This window comes from Corella eumyota, chromosome 2 (genome assembly GCF_963082875.1).
Source record: "Corella eumyota chromosome 2, kaCorEumy4.1, whole genome shotgun sequence".
Taxonomy (NCBI): domain Eukaryota; kingdom Metazoa; phylum Chordata; class Ascidiacea; order Phlebobranchia; family Corellidae; genus Corella; species Corella eumyota.
In genome coordinates this window covers 1,045,836-1,064,335 of record NC_137491.1, presented here as the reverse complement: position 1 = coordinate 1,064,335, position 18,500 = coordinate 1,045,836, and the positions used below count along the sequence as shown (strand labels likewise).

The 18,500-nt window shown below is 29.8% G+C and overlaps 2 protein-coding genes and 1 long non-coding RNA gene across 4 annotated transcripts; 1 reads left to right on the top strand and 2 right to left on the bottom strand.

Annotated features, from left to right (window-relative positions):
• The first annotated feature begins 1,741 nt into the window (after nt 1-1,741).
• On the top strand, nt 1,742-6,014 carry LOC145742945 (uncharacterized). 2 transcript variants are annotated; one of them, XR_014280975.1, is made up of 6 exons: nt 1,742-2,363; nt 3,008-3,285; nt 3,558-3,657; nt 4,107-4,342; nt 4,538-4,673; nt 5,434-6,014. It is a non-coding gene; the product is annotated as an uncharacterized LOC145742945 (long non-coding RNA). The 2 variants fall into 2 exon arrangements; XR_014280974.1 differs by having other exon boundaries at nt 3,558-4,342.
• A 2,206-nt stretch (nt 6,015-8,220) lies between these two features.
• On the bottom strand, nt 8,221-11,364 carry LOC145744139 (angiopoietin-related protein 1-like). The gene is made up of 8 exons (XM_082562252.1): nt 11,341-11,364; nt 10,932-10,986; nt 10,241-10,435; nt 10,055-10,179; nt 9,877-9,973; nt 9,693-9,789; nt 9,567-9,634; nt 8,221-8,468 (listed from the first exon to the last, which is right to left on the bottom strand). Exons 1-8 carry the CDS (start codon nt 11,362-11,364, stop codon nt 8,221-8,223), a joined length of 909 nt encoding a protein of 302 aa, XP_082418378.1.
• Nucleotides 11,365-12,805: 1,441 nt separating this feature from the next.
• LOC145744137 (organic solute transporter subunit alpha-like) lies at nt 12,806-18,374 on the bottom strand. Its single transcript, XM_082562251.1, has 9 exons — nt 18,257-18,374; nt 17,850-17,998; nt 17,244-17,317; nt 16,928-17,089; nt 15,633-15,747; nt 15,135-15,252; nt 14,790-14,915; nt 13,429-13,568; nt 12,806-12,907 (listed from the first exon to the last, which is right to left on the bottom strand). Exons 1-9 carry the CDS (start codon nt 18,372-18,374, stop codon nt 12,806-12,808), a joined length of 1,104 nt encoding a protein of 367 aa, XP_082418377.1.
• Nucleotides 18,375-18,500: the final 126 nt, after the last annotated feature.

Genomic DNA, 18,500 nt, shown 5'->3' with positions numbered 1-18,500 from the left:
TGAAATTGCTTTTATAAAACCATTACTGCGAATATATAAATATGTCTAAATAACATTTTAAACAATATTTATAATTTTCAAAATTCGCTAATTTTGACGCCTAATTTTGTTTAGCTTTGGGCATTTTAATTTCTATTATATGACGTCATAAGTTTGCAAAGAGGTTTAATAAATGTGCGTAATACTAAAACACAAATATATTAGATTAAAAATTGTGACTATTTTATTAATTTGCCAATTAAGTATTTTAAGCTTTTAAATAAAAAATTAATTTAATATTTGAAAATGTTGCAATTTTATGTTTAAGTATTTTAATTTAGTTTACTTAATATATTTAATAATGACATTACACAACATTTTAAATTTTTCTAAAATTAATTTTAAAAATAAATTTGCTGTAAATTGTTAATTTTTGTTGTATTTGCGTTGCATTGTTGCTAAATAAACTACATAATGTTACACAATAGTTTCGTATTGTGACGTCATAGTCGAACTTTTAACATTTTTTCTGAAATGTTGTAAACCCTTTAACAAATTTGTTTATCAAAAGTAAAAGTATTCCGTTTATAAAGGGTTAAAAACAACAAATTTTTATGCGCGAGTTTTTTTTTCAAAACCAAAATTTTTTATTCCAATTCACAAGATTCTAAAAACACTTGTTTTAAGAATTAAAAAAAGGTAAGTTTATAATTTAAATAGTTAAATTTTTTATTTTTAATTAGTAATTTACGGATATTTTTAACTTGTACAACTTGGGTTGGGGTAATATCATAAGGTCAATAAAATCCTAAACTTGTACAACCTGAGACTGGGTTGGGGGTAATATTATAAGGTCAATAATATCTTAAACTTGTACAACTTCAGACTGGGTTGGGGTAATATTATGGGGTCAATAATATCTTAAACTTGTACAACTTGAGACTGGGTTGAGGTAATATTATGAGGTCAATAACACCTTAAACTTGTACAACTTGGGACTGGGTTGGGGGTAATATTTTGAGGTCAATAACACCTTAAACTTGTACAACTTGGGACTGGGTTGGGGGTAATATTTTGAGGTCAATAACACCTTAAACTTGTACAACTTGGGACTGGGTTGGGGGTAATATTTTGAGGTCAATAACACCTTAAACTTGTACAACTTGGGACTGGGTTGGGGGTAATATTTTGAGGTCAATAACACCTTAAACTTGTACAACTTGGGACTGGGTTTGGGTAATATCACGAGATCAAAAAAATTCTAAACTTTTACAACTTGGGACTAGGTTGGGGTAATATCACGAGGTCAATAAAATTCTAAACTTGTACAACTTGAGACTGGGTTGGGGGTAATATTTTAAGATCAATAATATCTTAAACTTGTACAACTTGAGACTGGGTTGGGGTAATATCACGAGGTCAATATTATTTTAAACTTGTACAACTTGGGACTAGGTTGGTGTAATATCACGAGGTCAATATTATTTTAAACTTGTTCAACTTTCGTTAATATTATTTTTAAAAAAATATCAATTTTTTTAAAAAGTTATAAGGTTACCAGAACACGATTGGTTAAATAGAGACTTTAGCTTAACTAAATTGTTTCCCAAATTATTGCCATTGTTTTTAAAACGCGACGTCGCAATATGATATTGTTTTTAATTGTTACGTCACAAAGAAACAGGACTCCAATTTCCTAAACATTTTGGTTCTTTAAAAGTTAAATATTTAGTTTACAGTAGCAACTGTGGCGCTCGGTCAGCAAATAAAAGTATTTTTAATAAAATAAAAACTTTAACTAATAATATTGACTGTAGGTCAAGAACGAAAGGTTATATTAATTTTGAGCAAAATTACTTCGTTATTACTAAGATTGGGGCCATCAGTTGCGCAATAGGAAAATTGAAATCCAGAATTCATTACTTATCTTAAAATAAAAAAATGAATATTTGTTCAATTAAAAGACATTGAAAAAGGAAAAAGTTTAAAGCATTATTAGCGTCGTCCGTCTGCCGGTTAAAACGGGTGGTACTAAAATAAGGGTGGTGCTAAAAACAAGGAAAGATTAGGGTAAGGTTTTTTCCGCCCTTTCCGCAAAAAAATTTCGCCTTTTTCGCAAAAAAATTCCGCCTTTCCGCATTTTATAAACTTGGCGGACGACGCTAGCACCAATTGCAAACCAAAATATGTAACTTAAACCTAAGCTTTAAACGTAGTCTAAAATTATATTTTTTATAATGTCTGTTAATTAGAATTTTTTATTTAATTTTTGTATTATTTCAAAATGGGGGGCAACAAAAGCAAAGAAAAAAAGAAGCAAAAAGCGGAATTGGAAGAAATGCGGATAAGGAAAGAAGCGGAAAAGGCGGAATTGGCGGATAAAGGTAATATGACGTCATAAAAAACAATAAAATTAATATTTAATGAGTATAAAAATATTTACGATATTAAATTTGTTTTAAAAATTTCAAAATAGGGAAAATTGTTCTTATAAGGCAAAAAGAAAACATTTAATTCCCGAATAACTTAACTTTTAATACGTCATCTTAAAAACAATATTAAAAAGTATTTTAAGTAAAACGTAATCCAATTTTGGACAATTTTTAAACTAAACTATTAGACTATTGCAACAATAACTAACTTATACTGTAACTGTAAAACGAATTTTTAATTAAGTTGCATTTTAATTATAGACAGCCTGACAGTCTGACAGTTGTTTTTAGTGTTTAAAAAATAATAAAATTGATATAAATGCAGAATAAAAAGGTTTTTTTACGAATATGTCAGCAATTTTTTATTGTATTTGAACTAAGATATTATATTGACATAGAAACAAGATCAGATTATGTTTTTATTTTTAATAATGAAATAAGTTTAACATAAAATAATTTTTAAGTTTAATTAATTTATCCATAATAATAAATGATCAAGAGCACAAGATAACACTAACTAACAATTTTTTTTTCTTGAAGTTTTTAGTTTAATTAACCCTCTTACTTGTTAAACAACACTTTTTTCATTGTTTTAGATTTCTGCTATAGGTTTCATGTAAACGAGGCCTTTAAACTATATTTAGTTTGTTTAAAATGAATAATCTAAAACAAAACCTGAATTATATCAATATTTTAAACTCTGATTTGAACCCCCCAATTTGCCAAGGTTCAATGAGTTTACTTCCAAAACAATTTTAAACAAAATCCAACCAATCAGAAAGAGGAAACCATGGTTGCTGCTTTTCGACAATTTCATGATCGATGTTTGTTGAAATTTAAAGATGGAATTACCAAGACACGGAAATAAATCAAAGTAAGGGTAATCAATCAAATTTGAAAACCTTTTTGAAAATAACGTTATCATAAAATTTTACTTCTAAGGTAACTAGATCTGTTGTTGTTATTATTATCCTTTTTTTAATAATATTTTGTGCTTTATCAGTAGACCAACTTTTTGAGTGGATCATCAGATGTTTATTTTTATACACTTTTTCTTACCACTCTTCGTTCTTATTTTTTAACCCACTTACTACCAGTTACTAATGCTTTGAGTAAAATATAATAATCAAGGCATTTTACATTTAGTCAAAGAACACTTAACACGAGATGACCTTACAACAGAAAACTGTAAAAAGATCAGCTTAGATGATATTCCATTTTATTGCAAGATCGTCATTTTATCAAAGTTAGACATCGTTGATATTTGTATTTATCAATGTAGGCCGATAAAATGGACATATCATCCAACAAACTTCAAAATATATAGATTACAAAATTTACTTTTGTTTATACTGTAGGCCTATAAAATGGACATATTTATAAATAAATATATATTTTTATTTTTTGTATATATCTTTATCCTCGATGTGGGAAAGTCGAATGCGTGACCTAAACATAGATTACATAAGTTACTCCGACCCAGTCTTGAGTTACCTGTTGGAATTTGGGATATTATAGAGACTATAATTGCCCGGTAATTATGCTGCTGATTAAGTGCTGGCTCAGCAGGAGTTCATACCGTTTATAGCACCTTACTCAAGGGCGCTACAGCATGAGACCAGTGGGGATTAAACCCATGACTTCATTTATCAAGTTCCTTTATATATAGATTTTATTTTTAACTTTTGTTTTAAGGCTTTCCTATATGTGAAGAGGAAGTTCCCGATATTTGAGTTTAACTTGCAGCAGTGACCCTTCTTGTCAGCGCAGTTGAGCGTTGCGACTGTTTTAGTGAGAAAAACCATGCCTCTTTGCGTGCCCAGTGTGCTCATTCCACGGCACATCTGCTGAAAAAACCTGATCAGTCACGAGCCGTGACACATGTCTCACATTTGTTCCGGTCAGGACTAACACAAGAGAGCGATGGAGAGGTATTTTAATTTGTTTATCCTCAACAAGAGTAAAATGTTCGACTATTAAGTTTTAACTATAATAAATATTAAATTTCTAACTTTAAATTAGAAAACTTACCAAAAATTAAAGAATAATTTAATAAATAAATCCCCATTTCATCTAACCTTGGTTTAAATTTAACATAAATAATAATTGCTTAATATATTATTTAGATGAAGGATTTTCCCATAGAGTTATTGAATGTTTAAAAAAAGCTATTAAGTCTGCAATGCATGGAGTCAGCTGTTTAGTTGCAGTCTTTTGTTAAAATACTCAACAACTTACTTCTTCAAACAAGGTTGCAAATCGGTAAGTTGTTTCAAACAGTCTTTCCTTGTATTTATTTATCCTCTATGTGGGAAGGTCGACTTTACAGCATAAAGGAAAAGTAACATTTGTTACCCCGACTCAATTTCGAGTTGATTCTTGTTGTTTAGGATATTTTGGAATATAATTGCTTGTTAAATAATCTGGTAATTAGTTCTGGTAAAGCAGGAGTTTTGATTACTTTAGGAAGTTGAAATCGAACCTAGGATCTTATGTTAAAATAATTTTTTTTTTTAAATTATGTTTTTTTGTATATATCTTTATCCTTTTTGTGGGAAGGTCGAAAGCGCGATCTAAACATAGAGTAACATTTGTTACCCCGACCCAGTCTCGAGTTGCTTTTGGCAGTTTGGAATATTATAGATTATAATTGCCTAATGATTAAGCTGCTGATTAAATGCTAGCTCAGCAGGAGTTTATACCAAATCTATCTCCTTACGCAAGGGCGCTACAGCATCAGATCACTGGGGATCAAACCTAGGACCTTGTGTATAGTAGAAAAGTGTTCTGACCACTATACCATGGTGCGATCGATGTTGGAAAAAAATGATATACTGTATGTAGTAAGTTGTTTTCTACATTTTGTGCAGTTTGCTATAAAATTACACAACATTATAGGTAGGTAATTAACATTTTATAAAAATATAAATTCAGTAATAACAAAAAAATGTTATAGCCAAAAATAGTTAATTATTCTAATTTTTGTCAAACAATTTTTTAATTTTTTACTGTTATAATTAAGGTAACAGTTGATTTACTTAATCAACTGATCTCCAAAAGAAGATATTTTCCCAATATCAAGAAGAGAAAGGATTATGACATCATAGAAACCCATTTTAACAACACAGTCAACCATATCAGAGTAATTAAGGAAGCATAGAATTTTACTGATCGCTACAGTTTTACGTACACTGGTGTTACAGTTTAAATTTGCTTTTCAATTAGGTTTTTACACATAAAAAACTAACATTACATTTTTTATACTGAAGAGTTATATTGAAAAATAACAAACATATTACAAGGCTTATAGGTAGCAGAAATTACTCTTTGTTTTGGGTGTCAAAATATAATTTTCTTACTTTAGTTTTAATGTTTATAAGCTAATTTTACAGGTTTATGTTTAATCCATTTAAAGATTGTACTGAAATTATATTTTAATTACTTTCCAAAATTTGGTGGATTTTATTTGCAAAATATATTAGGTATTTTGTGAGATTTTAATCAAAACTGGTAACATTTTTTACTGTACCATAGTTGTAATTATAATTGATTTTTTGTGAAGTGTAAAAACGCCATTTTAAAATTTCAAATTCATTTTTCACTATGTCCATATATATCAGCTGATTTAAAGTGCTATATGTTTGTGCTTTAATTAGTTACACAAATATTAATACTTCATGTAAATTACATTTTTCTGCAATAATATAATAATGCTGGTTAATTGAACAAATATTCTCTTAATAAATTGATTAAGTGATAATATCAAGTTATAGTTAATATAGGTATGTATATCGTTTCTCTGAGGTAATATTTAAATGACACTTTTAACACGATTTGTATAGCTAAAAATTTGTGTTTTTAGATTAAAAAAATAAGTTAAACTTGGATAACTAGTAGCACATTGGCATATCATTTGTATTGCAATTACATCTGGTTTATTCCTAATATGTGCTTATATTTATATAAAGGTTAGGTAAAAAGGTGGCCACATGCTAAGTTTATTTGTGGTTAGTTGATAATATTTCTCCATTCGTCTAGGACAGCGGTCGGCAACCACCAGCCCGGTGCCGGTCCATGAGCTGTAAGTTACCGGGTCGTATTTTTTTCCAGGTTAAATGCTTAGAAACAGAAACGTCATTTTTGATTTGTAAGCTTATTTTGTCGTAGAAACATTTAAAAATGTTTATTATCGATTTTATGAAGGAATAGATTGCTTTAAACTTATTTGCAAAGGTGGGCACTAAACCGTTAGTCGCTAATTAACGAAGTTAAATTTTTCGATAAAATTTAACTTTTAAGTTAACTTTAAAAATCGTTAACGGACCTGTTAACTTTCGTTAAATTGTGCTTCCGTTAAATTAAGTCGGTTAATTTAATATTTTTACAAGTTTACCATGGTAATATAAAAGTATATATGTTTTATTTGGCCGTTTATTGGGTTTAATCTTTTCAATTTTAAACGATGTATCATCTGGCTGCTGTTATTTAGGCATTATTTCAGTTTTGAAAACGTCATTTAAACTTGCGTTCGTGTAGTTAAAATATCAACTAAGATAAAAACTGCTGTTTTTTTTAAATAGGGTCGTTTCTTTGTTTGTTTTATTTAAATTTTAACGTTAACAGTTATTGATAACCACCGTTACATTTTGTTTAATTTAACTTATTAACGTTAACGAAGTTAATGTACTATGTAACGAATTATCACTTAACGAAGTTACTTTTTCGGTTAACAGTGCCCACTTATGCTTATTTGCGTCCCTTGAAACATCATTATTAGCTAAATTGATTAATTTCTTTTACCCAAAAATGCAAAAAAAATTGTTTTTTTAAAAGCTGGTCAAAAGATTTCAGTTTTAAATCGGTCCGCATTGCGGAAAAGGTTGCCAACCTCTGGTCTAGGATATTGATTTGTTGAAAGGGGGGTCACTAGTGTTAATACAATGTTGCGTTATTAAAGTTCGTCCCATGTCATTGCCTTTAAAAGAAAGTTGAATCGTTCACTTGTAGAGTTGTCTTTGCTTGGTTATATCTAGCTCTTTTAAGCGAAGGAGTCGGTTGTCAAACGTGTAATTTTGGTTACGATTTAGTGATGATAAAAACGTCTTTTCATTTAATAACCTTTTTTAAAGCACTTTATAGGATGATGTGTTTAAGTTGTAGCTAAACAAACTAAACCTTGTTACATAATAACCTGGCATTGTGACGTCATATTTAAACTTTCTGATTTCTTTTTTTTATATAAACACAGATTATTTACAGAATTATTTTAATGGTAAAGCAATGTTAAAATAGTAATTAGCACAAATATTTACACATTATAATCATATTTAAATTAACAATAAATGTAAACAAATTTGATTGACGTCTGATATGTGATATTTTACGAAAAATCGTTTATAATTATTAATTAACGAATATTTAACAAAAAATAGTTTTTAATTATTAATTAACGAATATTTTTCAAAAAATCGTTTCTAATTATTAATTAACGAATATTTTCCAAAAAATCGTTTTTAATTATTAATTAACGAATATTTTACAAAAAATCGATTTTAATTATTAATTAACGAATATTTTACAAAAAATCAATTTTAATTATTAATTAACGAATATTTTACAAAAAATCGATTTTAATTATTAATTAACGAATATTTTACAAAAAATCGATTTTAATTATTAATTAACGAATATTTTACAAAAAATCGATTTTAATTATTAATTAACGAATATTTTACAAAAAATCGATTTTAATTATTAATTAACGAATATTTTACAAAAAATCGATTTTAATTATTAATTAACGATTATTTTACAACGGTCTAATCATCATTTTAGCTTTTTTAAACGAATACCAATTATTTTTCCAACGATGCCAAAATATGCTACGACCACTTTCAACTCCCCCAACAAGATATTCTCCGTTTAAGTTTGAGGAAGCACAATTGTTATACCACCAAGCACCATGACAGTCGTTAGCGCAGTTACCACGACTCCACCTATCATGATCTTGATCAAATGTTGAAAACGACCTCCCATTATGCGAACTCATCGAATCTCCTGTATAAATTTAAAAGTTAAACAATTTACTAAAATATAAAAAGTATTAAACTATACAACTTTTATAAGAATTTGGGGTGAAAAAAATTTTTTTTAATATTCGTTATTAATATTTTATTTTTAAAAAAGAACATAAAATGGATTAAGTTTTAATAAAAATTGTTATTTTTAATTAATTTGATTTTTTATGTCATAACGGTAAATTTTTATTAATTATTTAGTCAAATTGGATTATAGTTTTATACAATATATTGTGACGTCATTATTAAAAGTGTATGGGTATTGTGACCATGAATAGTTACATGATATTCAAAATCGTCAATCCTAAATACGTTGTGTTAACTTTTTTAAACAAAACCCGGTTTTAATTTTATCTTAGGTACACTGATTAATGTTAACAGTATGGCTCTGTAGCTTTGTACTTCTACTTTTATTAATTATATCCATTTTAAATCGTGTGATATTTTTTTCCATATTTCTTAAGAGAATAAGTTTTTTTTATATTTTTATCGGTAAAAGGTGTGTAGTTAGGATGTGTTTGATCTATCTGTAAACGCTGGGCTCAAGGGCAAATGTTGTGGCATTGGTGCGGCTTGAACCCAAAACCTTTAAGTAAGTTTAAACTATTTGTAAACGCCGAACACTTTCTACACTACACAAGGTCTTAAGTTTGATTCCCAACGATATCATGCTATAGCGCCCTTGAGCAAGGTGCTATAAACGATATGAGCTCCTGCTGAGTCAGCACCTAATCAGCAGCATAACTATCGAACAATTATAATTTCTAATATCCCAAACTGCCACAGGCAACTCGAGACCGGGTTGGGTTAACTGTTGTTACTCTATGTTTAGGTCGCACATTCGACTTTCTACATTGAGAATAAAGATATATTTAAAATATTACAACAATTAAAATAAAGACATGTTATCGAATAGTATTACAATAATAAAAGTTAGGTTTGTTTTGTGAAGCGTAGAATAATAGCAAAATACCAGAGTAAAGGTCCTTTGTTTTAGAAATCTTTATTTGTTAATTCTTTTTTTGTACCAAATATTAAATAGAACAAATCAAAGGTAACGTAATTATATTTTACAAACCTGCAGTACCGCTATATCCTTCCACGGTCAATCGATAGAAACTTTCAGGATTTCCAACTTTAAAATTGCTAAAATATAAAAGTTTTTTTATATAATAAAACTTTAATATTTAACTGATGGTTTTACCTGTATCTTGCAAAGATTTTTTCGTCATTCCAGGAGTTTAAATCAACTCGTAATTCAAAATTTCGTGATTTTGTCAACTGGTAAAGGTTATTTAAACCTGTATATAAATGTCTTAATATATTATATGCAACAGACACCTTTAACATTAATAATAAAGTTAAAGAATTAGATTTCAAGGACTTACCAAGCCAATATTCGTCCGATATGTTTCCAAAACCATTCACGTAGTTCTCCCAATCCAAGTAAAATTCTTGAGACCCATCGAAACGTCTTTGAATGACCTTGAAATCAAAAATGTTAATTTAATATAAGTATTTCTAATTAATTAGAAATATTTATTACAAAAATTAATTAATATTTACCATCCAAAATTTATCGTCTGTGGTTTGATCACAATAAACTGGTGTTATTTTATTGTTCATGATTATGTCGTATACCCCGCTTTCTGCATTGTCCGGTAAACCATTACAGTCCATGGTAGGCATTACTAAAAACCAAAAACTTGGGTAAATATGCAAATTTACTATGGGTTACTTGTGTTAACTTACTTTTTACTGTTTGGGTTTCATTAAATCGATTTTCGAGCTCAGTGAGTTTATTTTTCAACTCAAGCAGCAAACTTTGACATTCATCGCAGTTTCCTGGCTCCCCTTTTGCTCCGGAAAGACCCCTGACACCATCAAAACCGGGAGGACCAATCGAACCTTTCTTTCCTGGAGCTCCAACTTCTCCTCGTTTTATTGCTAGGTTTATCAACCCGACAAGTCATTTCAACTTTTTTGGCGTTTCGTACATGGCCAAACAAAAATACAAAAATCATCAATTTAACAAAAAACATTTTCTTTGCTTTTTTCTGTAAAACAAAACCATAAAACATTTAAAAAAGTATTTGAATGTTTAAAATGTGGTTCATGGTTTGAATTCCATCGCTTTCATATAATGTCCTATAATGACGCTTAACTTTTTCTAATTAGGAACGTAAGAGTTAGTCCCGGATCTGAGTTGGTATTGAATCTGAGTTTCTACCGAGTTTGAGTTGATATCCCGTCTGAGTTGGTACCCGGTCGGGGTTGGTACCCGGTCTGAGTTAGTACCGGGTCTACTAAGTCTAAGTTGGTAATAGGGGTAATTTGGTACCAAAGTATATATATAAACACAAGTAGTTTAACTGATTCAACCGGATTGTTACGTCATTTTTTAGATTCATGGAGGACAAAATAGGTCTTAGAAATGCATTACAGGTACAGGGAAAAACACGAATATTTTGATTTACAAAAATTTCTAACATGGGCACCTAAAAATTTAACCAGAATTCTATTATACTAATATTTTGACCTTTATACGCAAAAATTTTTATTAAAAATAGAAAATTGTATTTTCTCAAAGAAATTGTCGCATGCTCTGAGTAATATTTCAGTTTGTCCCCAATTTCCCTTTTTTCTGACGTAATAATGTTTAGTAAACAACATTTTAGACATTTCTTTTTTACTTTTATTTTAATTATATCTCTATTTAATAACAACACCACAGGAAAAAAAATTGCGCGTAAAAATGTTAAAATATTAGTAAAACGGAATTCCGGTGAAATTTTTAGATTTCTACGTAAGGAATTTTTGTAAAACGAGATATTCGTGTTTTTTCCCTAAACCTGTAAAGCATTTCTAAGACCCATTTTGATCTTCTAATTTTACTTTTGATCACGTGTTAAACTACTTGTGTTTATATATATACTTTGATTGGTACATGCCCTGTGCAAAAATTATAAATTTTTAGTACCTAACCCAAACAAGAAAAGCCTTAATTGAATAAAGTATTCTTTTTAAACGTAATTTGAAAGGCAGCTGGTCGATTGTACTTCGGTAGTCTGCAGTCTAAGAACACCCGTAGGAAAGTTTTAAAATACTCGATGTTCGACAACGGACCTAGGACGAAATATCCGAGTAATCGACTATGAGCGCATCTTTTAATATACTTCAAAGTGGTTAATGGCTAAATCTTTTTTGCACTTGCGTTTAATTGGTTACTAACCCTGGCTAATTAAACAACTTTATCTTAACGTCTGTAAACTTATTTTAAAGCAAATATAATTCTAGATTCGAGGTCTGATGAGCTGTAATTTTACAACTTTGTCTACACGCATTAAAATATTTTTTAACTTCATTATTGAACAATTTTTTAACGATAAAATGGGTTAAATAATTTTTCTTTTAAAAACTCAACTAGTTCAAAGAAGTTGTCTACTTTCTGCTTTGCAAACGACTTTTATTCTGCAATTTTATTTTATTAGAACGTTACGAACCTTTTTTTATTTTAATTTCAGATTTTTATAATCTTTTTTAAATATTTACTCAAGTTGCGCAGATATTAATATTTAATAACGTTTTAATAATCAACATTGTGACGTGTTACTCGATAAACAAAGAAAGCTTTGTCAGGGTAATAAATCGAAATCTTGTGATGTAACAATAGTTTATTGATCAAAGTTAAAATGTTTCTTCAAATACGCTCACGTTTAGTTATTTAAACAATAAATATTATGACGTACAATGCATAATAAAAAGTTAATAAACTAGATTTTTTTTAAATTTAAATCACAATTCTGTTATTCATATATTATTAATTAAATTAAATAATTTTTTGTTAATTAGGAGGCTACTTTATAAATTTTTATAAAATTTTTATAAAATTTTTTTTTTATAAAATTTTTTTGTTTTAAAATTTTTGCTGCGTTGTTGTTGTATTTGGTTGTAATGCGATTTAAGACTTATATTTATTTATTTCGATTTTAAAAAACAAAAACTTTATAAAAATTCTTCATAATTTAAGTTTAAAAAAAATTATTACGAAGAAAATCTGACTTTTAAACTTTTTTACAACAAAACAAATATTTTATTACAGCAATTATATGCAATATAAAAAACAAAACACAAAGAGAATTGCAATACCCAAGTGCACAAAAAAATGCAACCGTCAGTGGGGGACAAAGAGCAATGATTTAAAAACAAATAAGTTTAAATGCGTAAAATAAATCTGTACATAATGGCTTATACATGTTAACATCAAATATGAGTTAGACTAAGTTCTTGACGTCATCTTATTTAAACGTAATGACGTCACACCACTTTAGTTGATTCTTGAAATACGGAATCGTTTGTAATTTTTGTTTGTGACGTCATAGGAATGTCGGTGCCGTTTGATGGAATAATTTCGCTGGTCTAAAAAAATTAAACTTTTTTAAGAAGAGAAAAATATTATCCTAAATCTTATCCTAGAAAAATATTATCCTAAAAAAATATTATCCTAAAGCCTGGCGTTTACAAATAGCTAAAACACACCAAAAGGTTTTGGGATCGAGCCGCACCAATGCCACGTTATTCACCTTTAAACCTGTCGTTTACTGATACCTAAAACACACCAAAAGGTTTTGGGTTCAAGCCGCACCAATGCCACATTATTCACCCTTAAGCCCGGCGTTTACAAATAGCTTAAACACACCAAAAGGTTTTGGTTTCGAGCCGCACCAATGCCACATTATTCACCCTTAAACCCTGCGTTTACTGATAGCTAAAACACACCAAAAGGTTTCGGGTTCGAGCTGCACCAATTCTACACTATTCACCCTTAAGACCGGCATTTACGGATAGCTTAAACATGTCACAACAGCACACTCTTATTCGGTAAAATTACAGAACCCAACGCTTGATTAGCGAGAAAGGAGTAAAATACTAATACTTACTGAGTTGATGGAGTTAATTGCTGTGAAATTCGGCAAATCTTCGCTCACAACTTTACATCCGTGATCAGATCTTCGGAAAAACAGGATGCTCATAAGACTTAGAAGAAACAACTCGCATATAAGAAGATACGATTGAAAAGCTGTAAAAATATTTTAGGTTATTTTGCTGGTCTGGTCTTTTCATATTGGTCTGATGCGTTTCGACAAAATTTTAACGAAATTAAAAAAAAACTGGGATCTTCGGGTTCGATACTCGGTGAGACCCCTATTTTAGGAACCCTATTTACAGAATTTTTCCGTTTTCTTTAGTCAAAAAAAGAAATAACTAAGCAAGTTACTAAGCCGACGAAATTTTAATATTTCTGATTATTTTGGTATACAGTAATAATAAAAGGAACTGAACATTTTTTTTTTAAATATTTAGGATTGAAATTAGAAATTATTTAAATTTAAAACTTTATTTATTTACGATTTTTTTTAATTTCTTACGTTACATTTGTTTTATATTGTTATATAGTCTTACTTTAAATGGCATTTTCCTAATACTTGATTGGGTTTTTAAAAGTTTTGTAATCTTTAAACTATATCGTTGGAATTTATTTAAAATAATTTCAAAACCAACATTTAAAAAAAGATTTCAAATTTGTTACTTTATTTTATGTTCTTTTTAATATTACACTAATTCATATAAAAATTTTATGAACTATCCTACTTACATTATGACGCATTAACAGTAGCTATTATGACGTAATAAGCCTTTGAAGTGGTGCCACGAGAGTTGTATAAAAATTTAAGAGTATTTCGAAATGAATTTTTAGTTGTAAAACTTGATAGTTAACTTTTAAATATTCTCTCATTTTTATGGCTTTTAATATCTAGAATTTATGAGTTTTTATAAGGTCTATAATACATCAAAGCCTACATTACCAAAAGTAGTAAAATTGCTTTTAAATTAATGGTGTTAAAATAAGAATAAAACTTAGCAAAATATTTTATTTCTTTTGAAATTTTTTCAACTTGAGGTTTCAAATATATTTTTAATCAATTTAAATATAAAATTATAAACAAAAATTAAAGAATAATATTTGTTACACCTAAAGGTTTCGGGTTCGAGTCGCACCAATGCCACATTATTCGCCCTTAAGCCCGGCGTTTACTAATAGCTTAAACACACCAAAAGTTTTAGGTTCCAGCCGCACCAATGCCACACTATTCGCCCTTAAACCTGGCATCCACGGATAGCTCTAACACGTCCTAACTACACACCCTTACCCGATATAATGTTAAAACCTATCTCCTTAAGGGGATATGAAAAAAAGAAAAAAAATGGAAAAAGGTGAAAAAAAAAACTTATAACTTACCAAACGCTTTTTCCTTAGTTGGGTAGGGAAAACCGCACGGGATTTTATCCCAACGTTCGATAGTGTTCATAATAAAACCTTGGACCGTATTGAAAACAATTATACCTTGCATCGTAACTACTTTACCTGGAAACATAAAATGATTTGATTTGTTTTGTTCAACCCAAGTAAGAATATGATATTGTGATGTGTTTAGTTATTCACAAACTTTGGTTTTAAGGGCGAATAGTGAATATTTTAAAGGTTTATATTCGACCATTTTGCGTTGACAACCAATAGATAAAACAATTTAAAAAAACTTTTAAATATATATATATAAAAGTTGTTACCATTTAAAGTACTTACCGTGCATTTTAAACTCGGCCAATGCCCCCCACGACGATTTATGAATAATAGTAAATCCATACAAACAAACAAAACCAGATATAGTGGCAAATGAACGCAACAATGTCAATAAAATTCCCTGGAAATTAAATCTTATTTAAAAGGTGTTGATAAATTTGTTTTTTAATTACCTAATTTTTGGTGAAGGTTTTATATATTATATAACCGGCAGCCTGTAGTGGTAAGAACACTTGCTACACCACTTAAGTTTCTTAGTTTGATCCCTACTGCTCTCATGCTGTAGCGCCCTTGAGCGAGGTGCTATAAACGATGAACTCCTGCTGAGCCAGCACTTAATTAGAAGCTTAATTATCGAGCAATTATAATCTATAATATCCCAAACTGCCACAGGCAACTCGAGACTGGGTTGGAGTAACTGATGTTACTCTATGTTCAAGTCGCGCATTCGACTTTCCCACATCCAGGATAAAAATATACAAAAAATAAAAAATAAAATACCCCTGGCAAGGTGTTTCCAACACCATCTGATTCGCACAAAGTTACAATGAAGAAAAAAAGTGGAAAAATTATCAAAATTTGGTTGATAAGACCTTCTGTGATTCTTAAACGATGCCTGAAAGAAAAAAGTATTTGAAATTACTAGAATATATTTAAAAACTTATTCAAAATTTTAAATATAATGAAAAATTAATAATGAATAAAAAAATGTATATTTATAATTTGTTTTTTTTTCGTTTGTTTTAAACAATTATAAATGTATTTAAACAATCACATTTGTTTAAATTGTTATAACAATAGTTATTATTTATAAACAATAAGCGATTGTGATAATATATTTCACCGTTTTTAAACTCTGTATTATAAATAAAAATCAGATTTTTTACGACTGAATCAGGAGACGTTTATTTTAACGACGTTTTATAGCTACTCGATTATTACGTAACAGTTCATGACTAAGCGTAATTGCTGTATCGGTTAGTCGGCTAAAATAACGCGGGATATAAAAATTTAACGAGTTTAATAAGCGATAAACTATTAAGGCTAAAAGTCAGTTAAAAACTTGCCTTTTCTATTTTAATATTCGTATAAAATGTGTATTATCATTGATTATTTTTTAAATTTATGTAAATATCGTAACAAACAATGCTAGCAGTAGTAATCGAACCTACAACCTTAAATAAATCGTCGAAAATAATATAACTTTTAACAATTTAAGATATTATAATTGATGTGGTTAAAAGCCGGCAGCGTAGTGAAGTGGTAAGAACACCTGCTACACTACCATGAGGTCGTTGGTTCAATCCCCACTGATCTCATGCTCTAGCGCCCTTGAGTAAGGCGCTATAAACGGTATCAACTCCTGCTGAGCCAGCACTTATTCAGCAGTTTAAATATCGGGCAATTATAATCTATAATATCCCAAACTGCCACAGGCAACTCTGGGTCGGAGTAACTGATTACTCTATGTTTAAGTCGCGCATTTGACCTTCCCACATCGAGGATAAAGATATATGCATTACGCTACGATTACACCACGAGCGTCAATTTAAAAAAAATTGCTCATTTAAATGATTTATATTGAATTATTTGCGTAATAATGACGTCATATAGATTGAAACTGATCAAACAACAATGACGTCATAATTTTTACATGGTTACCGATATCCCAGCGATTACGTCACATAGTTATTAAATGCGTAGCCATAACGCCGTTAGCACGGTTATTGCTAGCATAAAAATGACGTCATAATTTTATACGTGGATGTTGATTGCGTTACGATGACGTCACTTACATTGTCATGGGTTTGTGGTAGCAGCAACAGAATATGCAACACCATGGAAACGGGTTGGCGGAGATAAAGGGGGATTGTTGCATCACTTGCAACATTTTCGTTCTTCCTCCGTAATAATCGAGAATCAAGTCGTAGAATTTCTTCAGAGAATACGCAAAATAACTGAAAAATAGTTAAAAATAAATCAAAAAACGACCCAAAAAATTGCCAGAAAACACCCCAACAATATGTCAAAATACACCCTTAAAATCGTCAAAAAATCGTTAAAAAAAAAAATTTAATTGACAATTTATTTTAATTGTTACGTCATACTTACAAACTGAGGCCGTAATCGACGATGTTGTGACTTCGAGGCACGAATAATCCAATCAAGCTCAACAAACTAATTATCTAAAAAATAAAATTTAATATTTTTAGTTCATTTAATCTTCTTAGGTAAGGTTGTTGTAACGTGTTTAAGCTATATTTAAACGCCGGCCTTGTTAGCAAATAGTGTGGCATTGGTGCGGCTTGAACCCGAAACCTTTTGGTGTGTTTAAGCTAACCGTAAACGCCGGGCTTAAGGGTGAATAGTGTAGCGTTGATGCGATTCGAACCCAAAACATTTTGTTGTGTTTAAGCTAACAGTAAACGCTGGGATCAAAGGCAAATAGTGTGGCATTGGTGCGGCTTGAACCCGAAACCTTCCGGTGTGTTTAAGCTAACTGTAAACACCGGACTTAAGGACGAATAGTGTGGCATTGGTGCGGCTCAAACTCGAAACCTTTTGGTGTGTTTAAGCTAACTGTAACGCCGGGCTCAAGGGCAAATAGTGTGGCATTTGTGCGGCTCGAACTCGAAACCTCTTAACTCATAAAACTTAATGCTATAACTGGTATACCACATTACCAAACTTTTACGAAATATTTTATTTTTAACCTACCGGAAACGCCCCAGTTATCCAGATAAGCAAAATATTTCGTTTCAACGAAACCCCGTTTCGAATGAAGTAAATAATCTGATCAAAATAAATCAACCAACTCAGAAAAACAATCACCGAGGCTATGATCATCGGGGTCATCAAGGACGCAGCTAAAAATAAAGATTGTGACGTCATAATCAAAAAGTTTTTTGTTTGATTTTATTTAATCTGCGCGGGAGATTCGATAGATCCGGGGTTCGAATCTCATTGACTATACCTTATGACGTCATCAATGCAATTTTAAAATTTTGACGTCATTTATGTAATTGTAACTACGGCAACAATTTTTGTTCAAAAAATTAATAAAAATCCGAGAAATTTTTTTTAACAATTACGTCACAATTAAAGATATTTACGTCACAACTTACCTTTAAGTTTGAATAAAAGTTGATAAGCGCTCGGGGTTGTGTCGTCACAATCCCACACATTTATGACGTCAGCGACAGTGGTGAGCTCCGTTTGGTTGCTAAGTGACGTCGTTGTCATGGTGAAAATTTTTCAAATGTTAAAAAATAAAAAATTTAAATTTTGTTTAAATTCTGTAATTAAAATTAACCTAATTAAAAATAGAATTTTATATTGGTCATTTTGTATTATTAATTGTTAATTTAA

Coding starts and splice junctions, on each gene's coding strand:
- LOC145744137 (XM_082562251.1), bottom strand. CDS start 18,374: ATGACAACGACGTCACTTAGCAACCAAACGGAGCTCACCACTGTCGCT. Junction 17,999..18,256: donor ACTTTTATTCAAACTTAAAG/GTAAGTTGTGAC, acceptor CTTTATTTTTAG/CTGCGTCCTTGATGACCCCG. Junction 17,318..17,849: donor GGATAACTGGGGCGTTTCCG/GTAGGTTAAAAA, acceptor TTTATTTTTTAG/ATAATTAGTTTGTTGAGCTT.
- LOC145744139 (XM_082562252.1), bottom strand. CDS start 11,364: ATGGGTCTTAGAAATGCTTTACAG. Junction 10,436..10,931: donor TCGTGTTTTTCCCTGTACCT/GTAATGCATTTC, acceptor TGATAAACCTAG/CAATAAAACGAGGAGAAGTT. Junction 9,635..9,692: donor AAAATCTTTGCAAGATACAG/GTAAAACCATCA, acceptor TTTATATTTTAG/CAATTTTAAAGTTGGAAATC.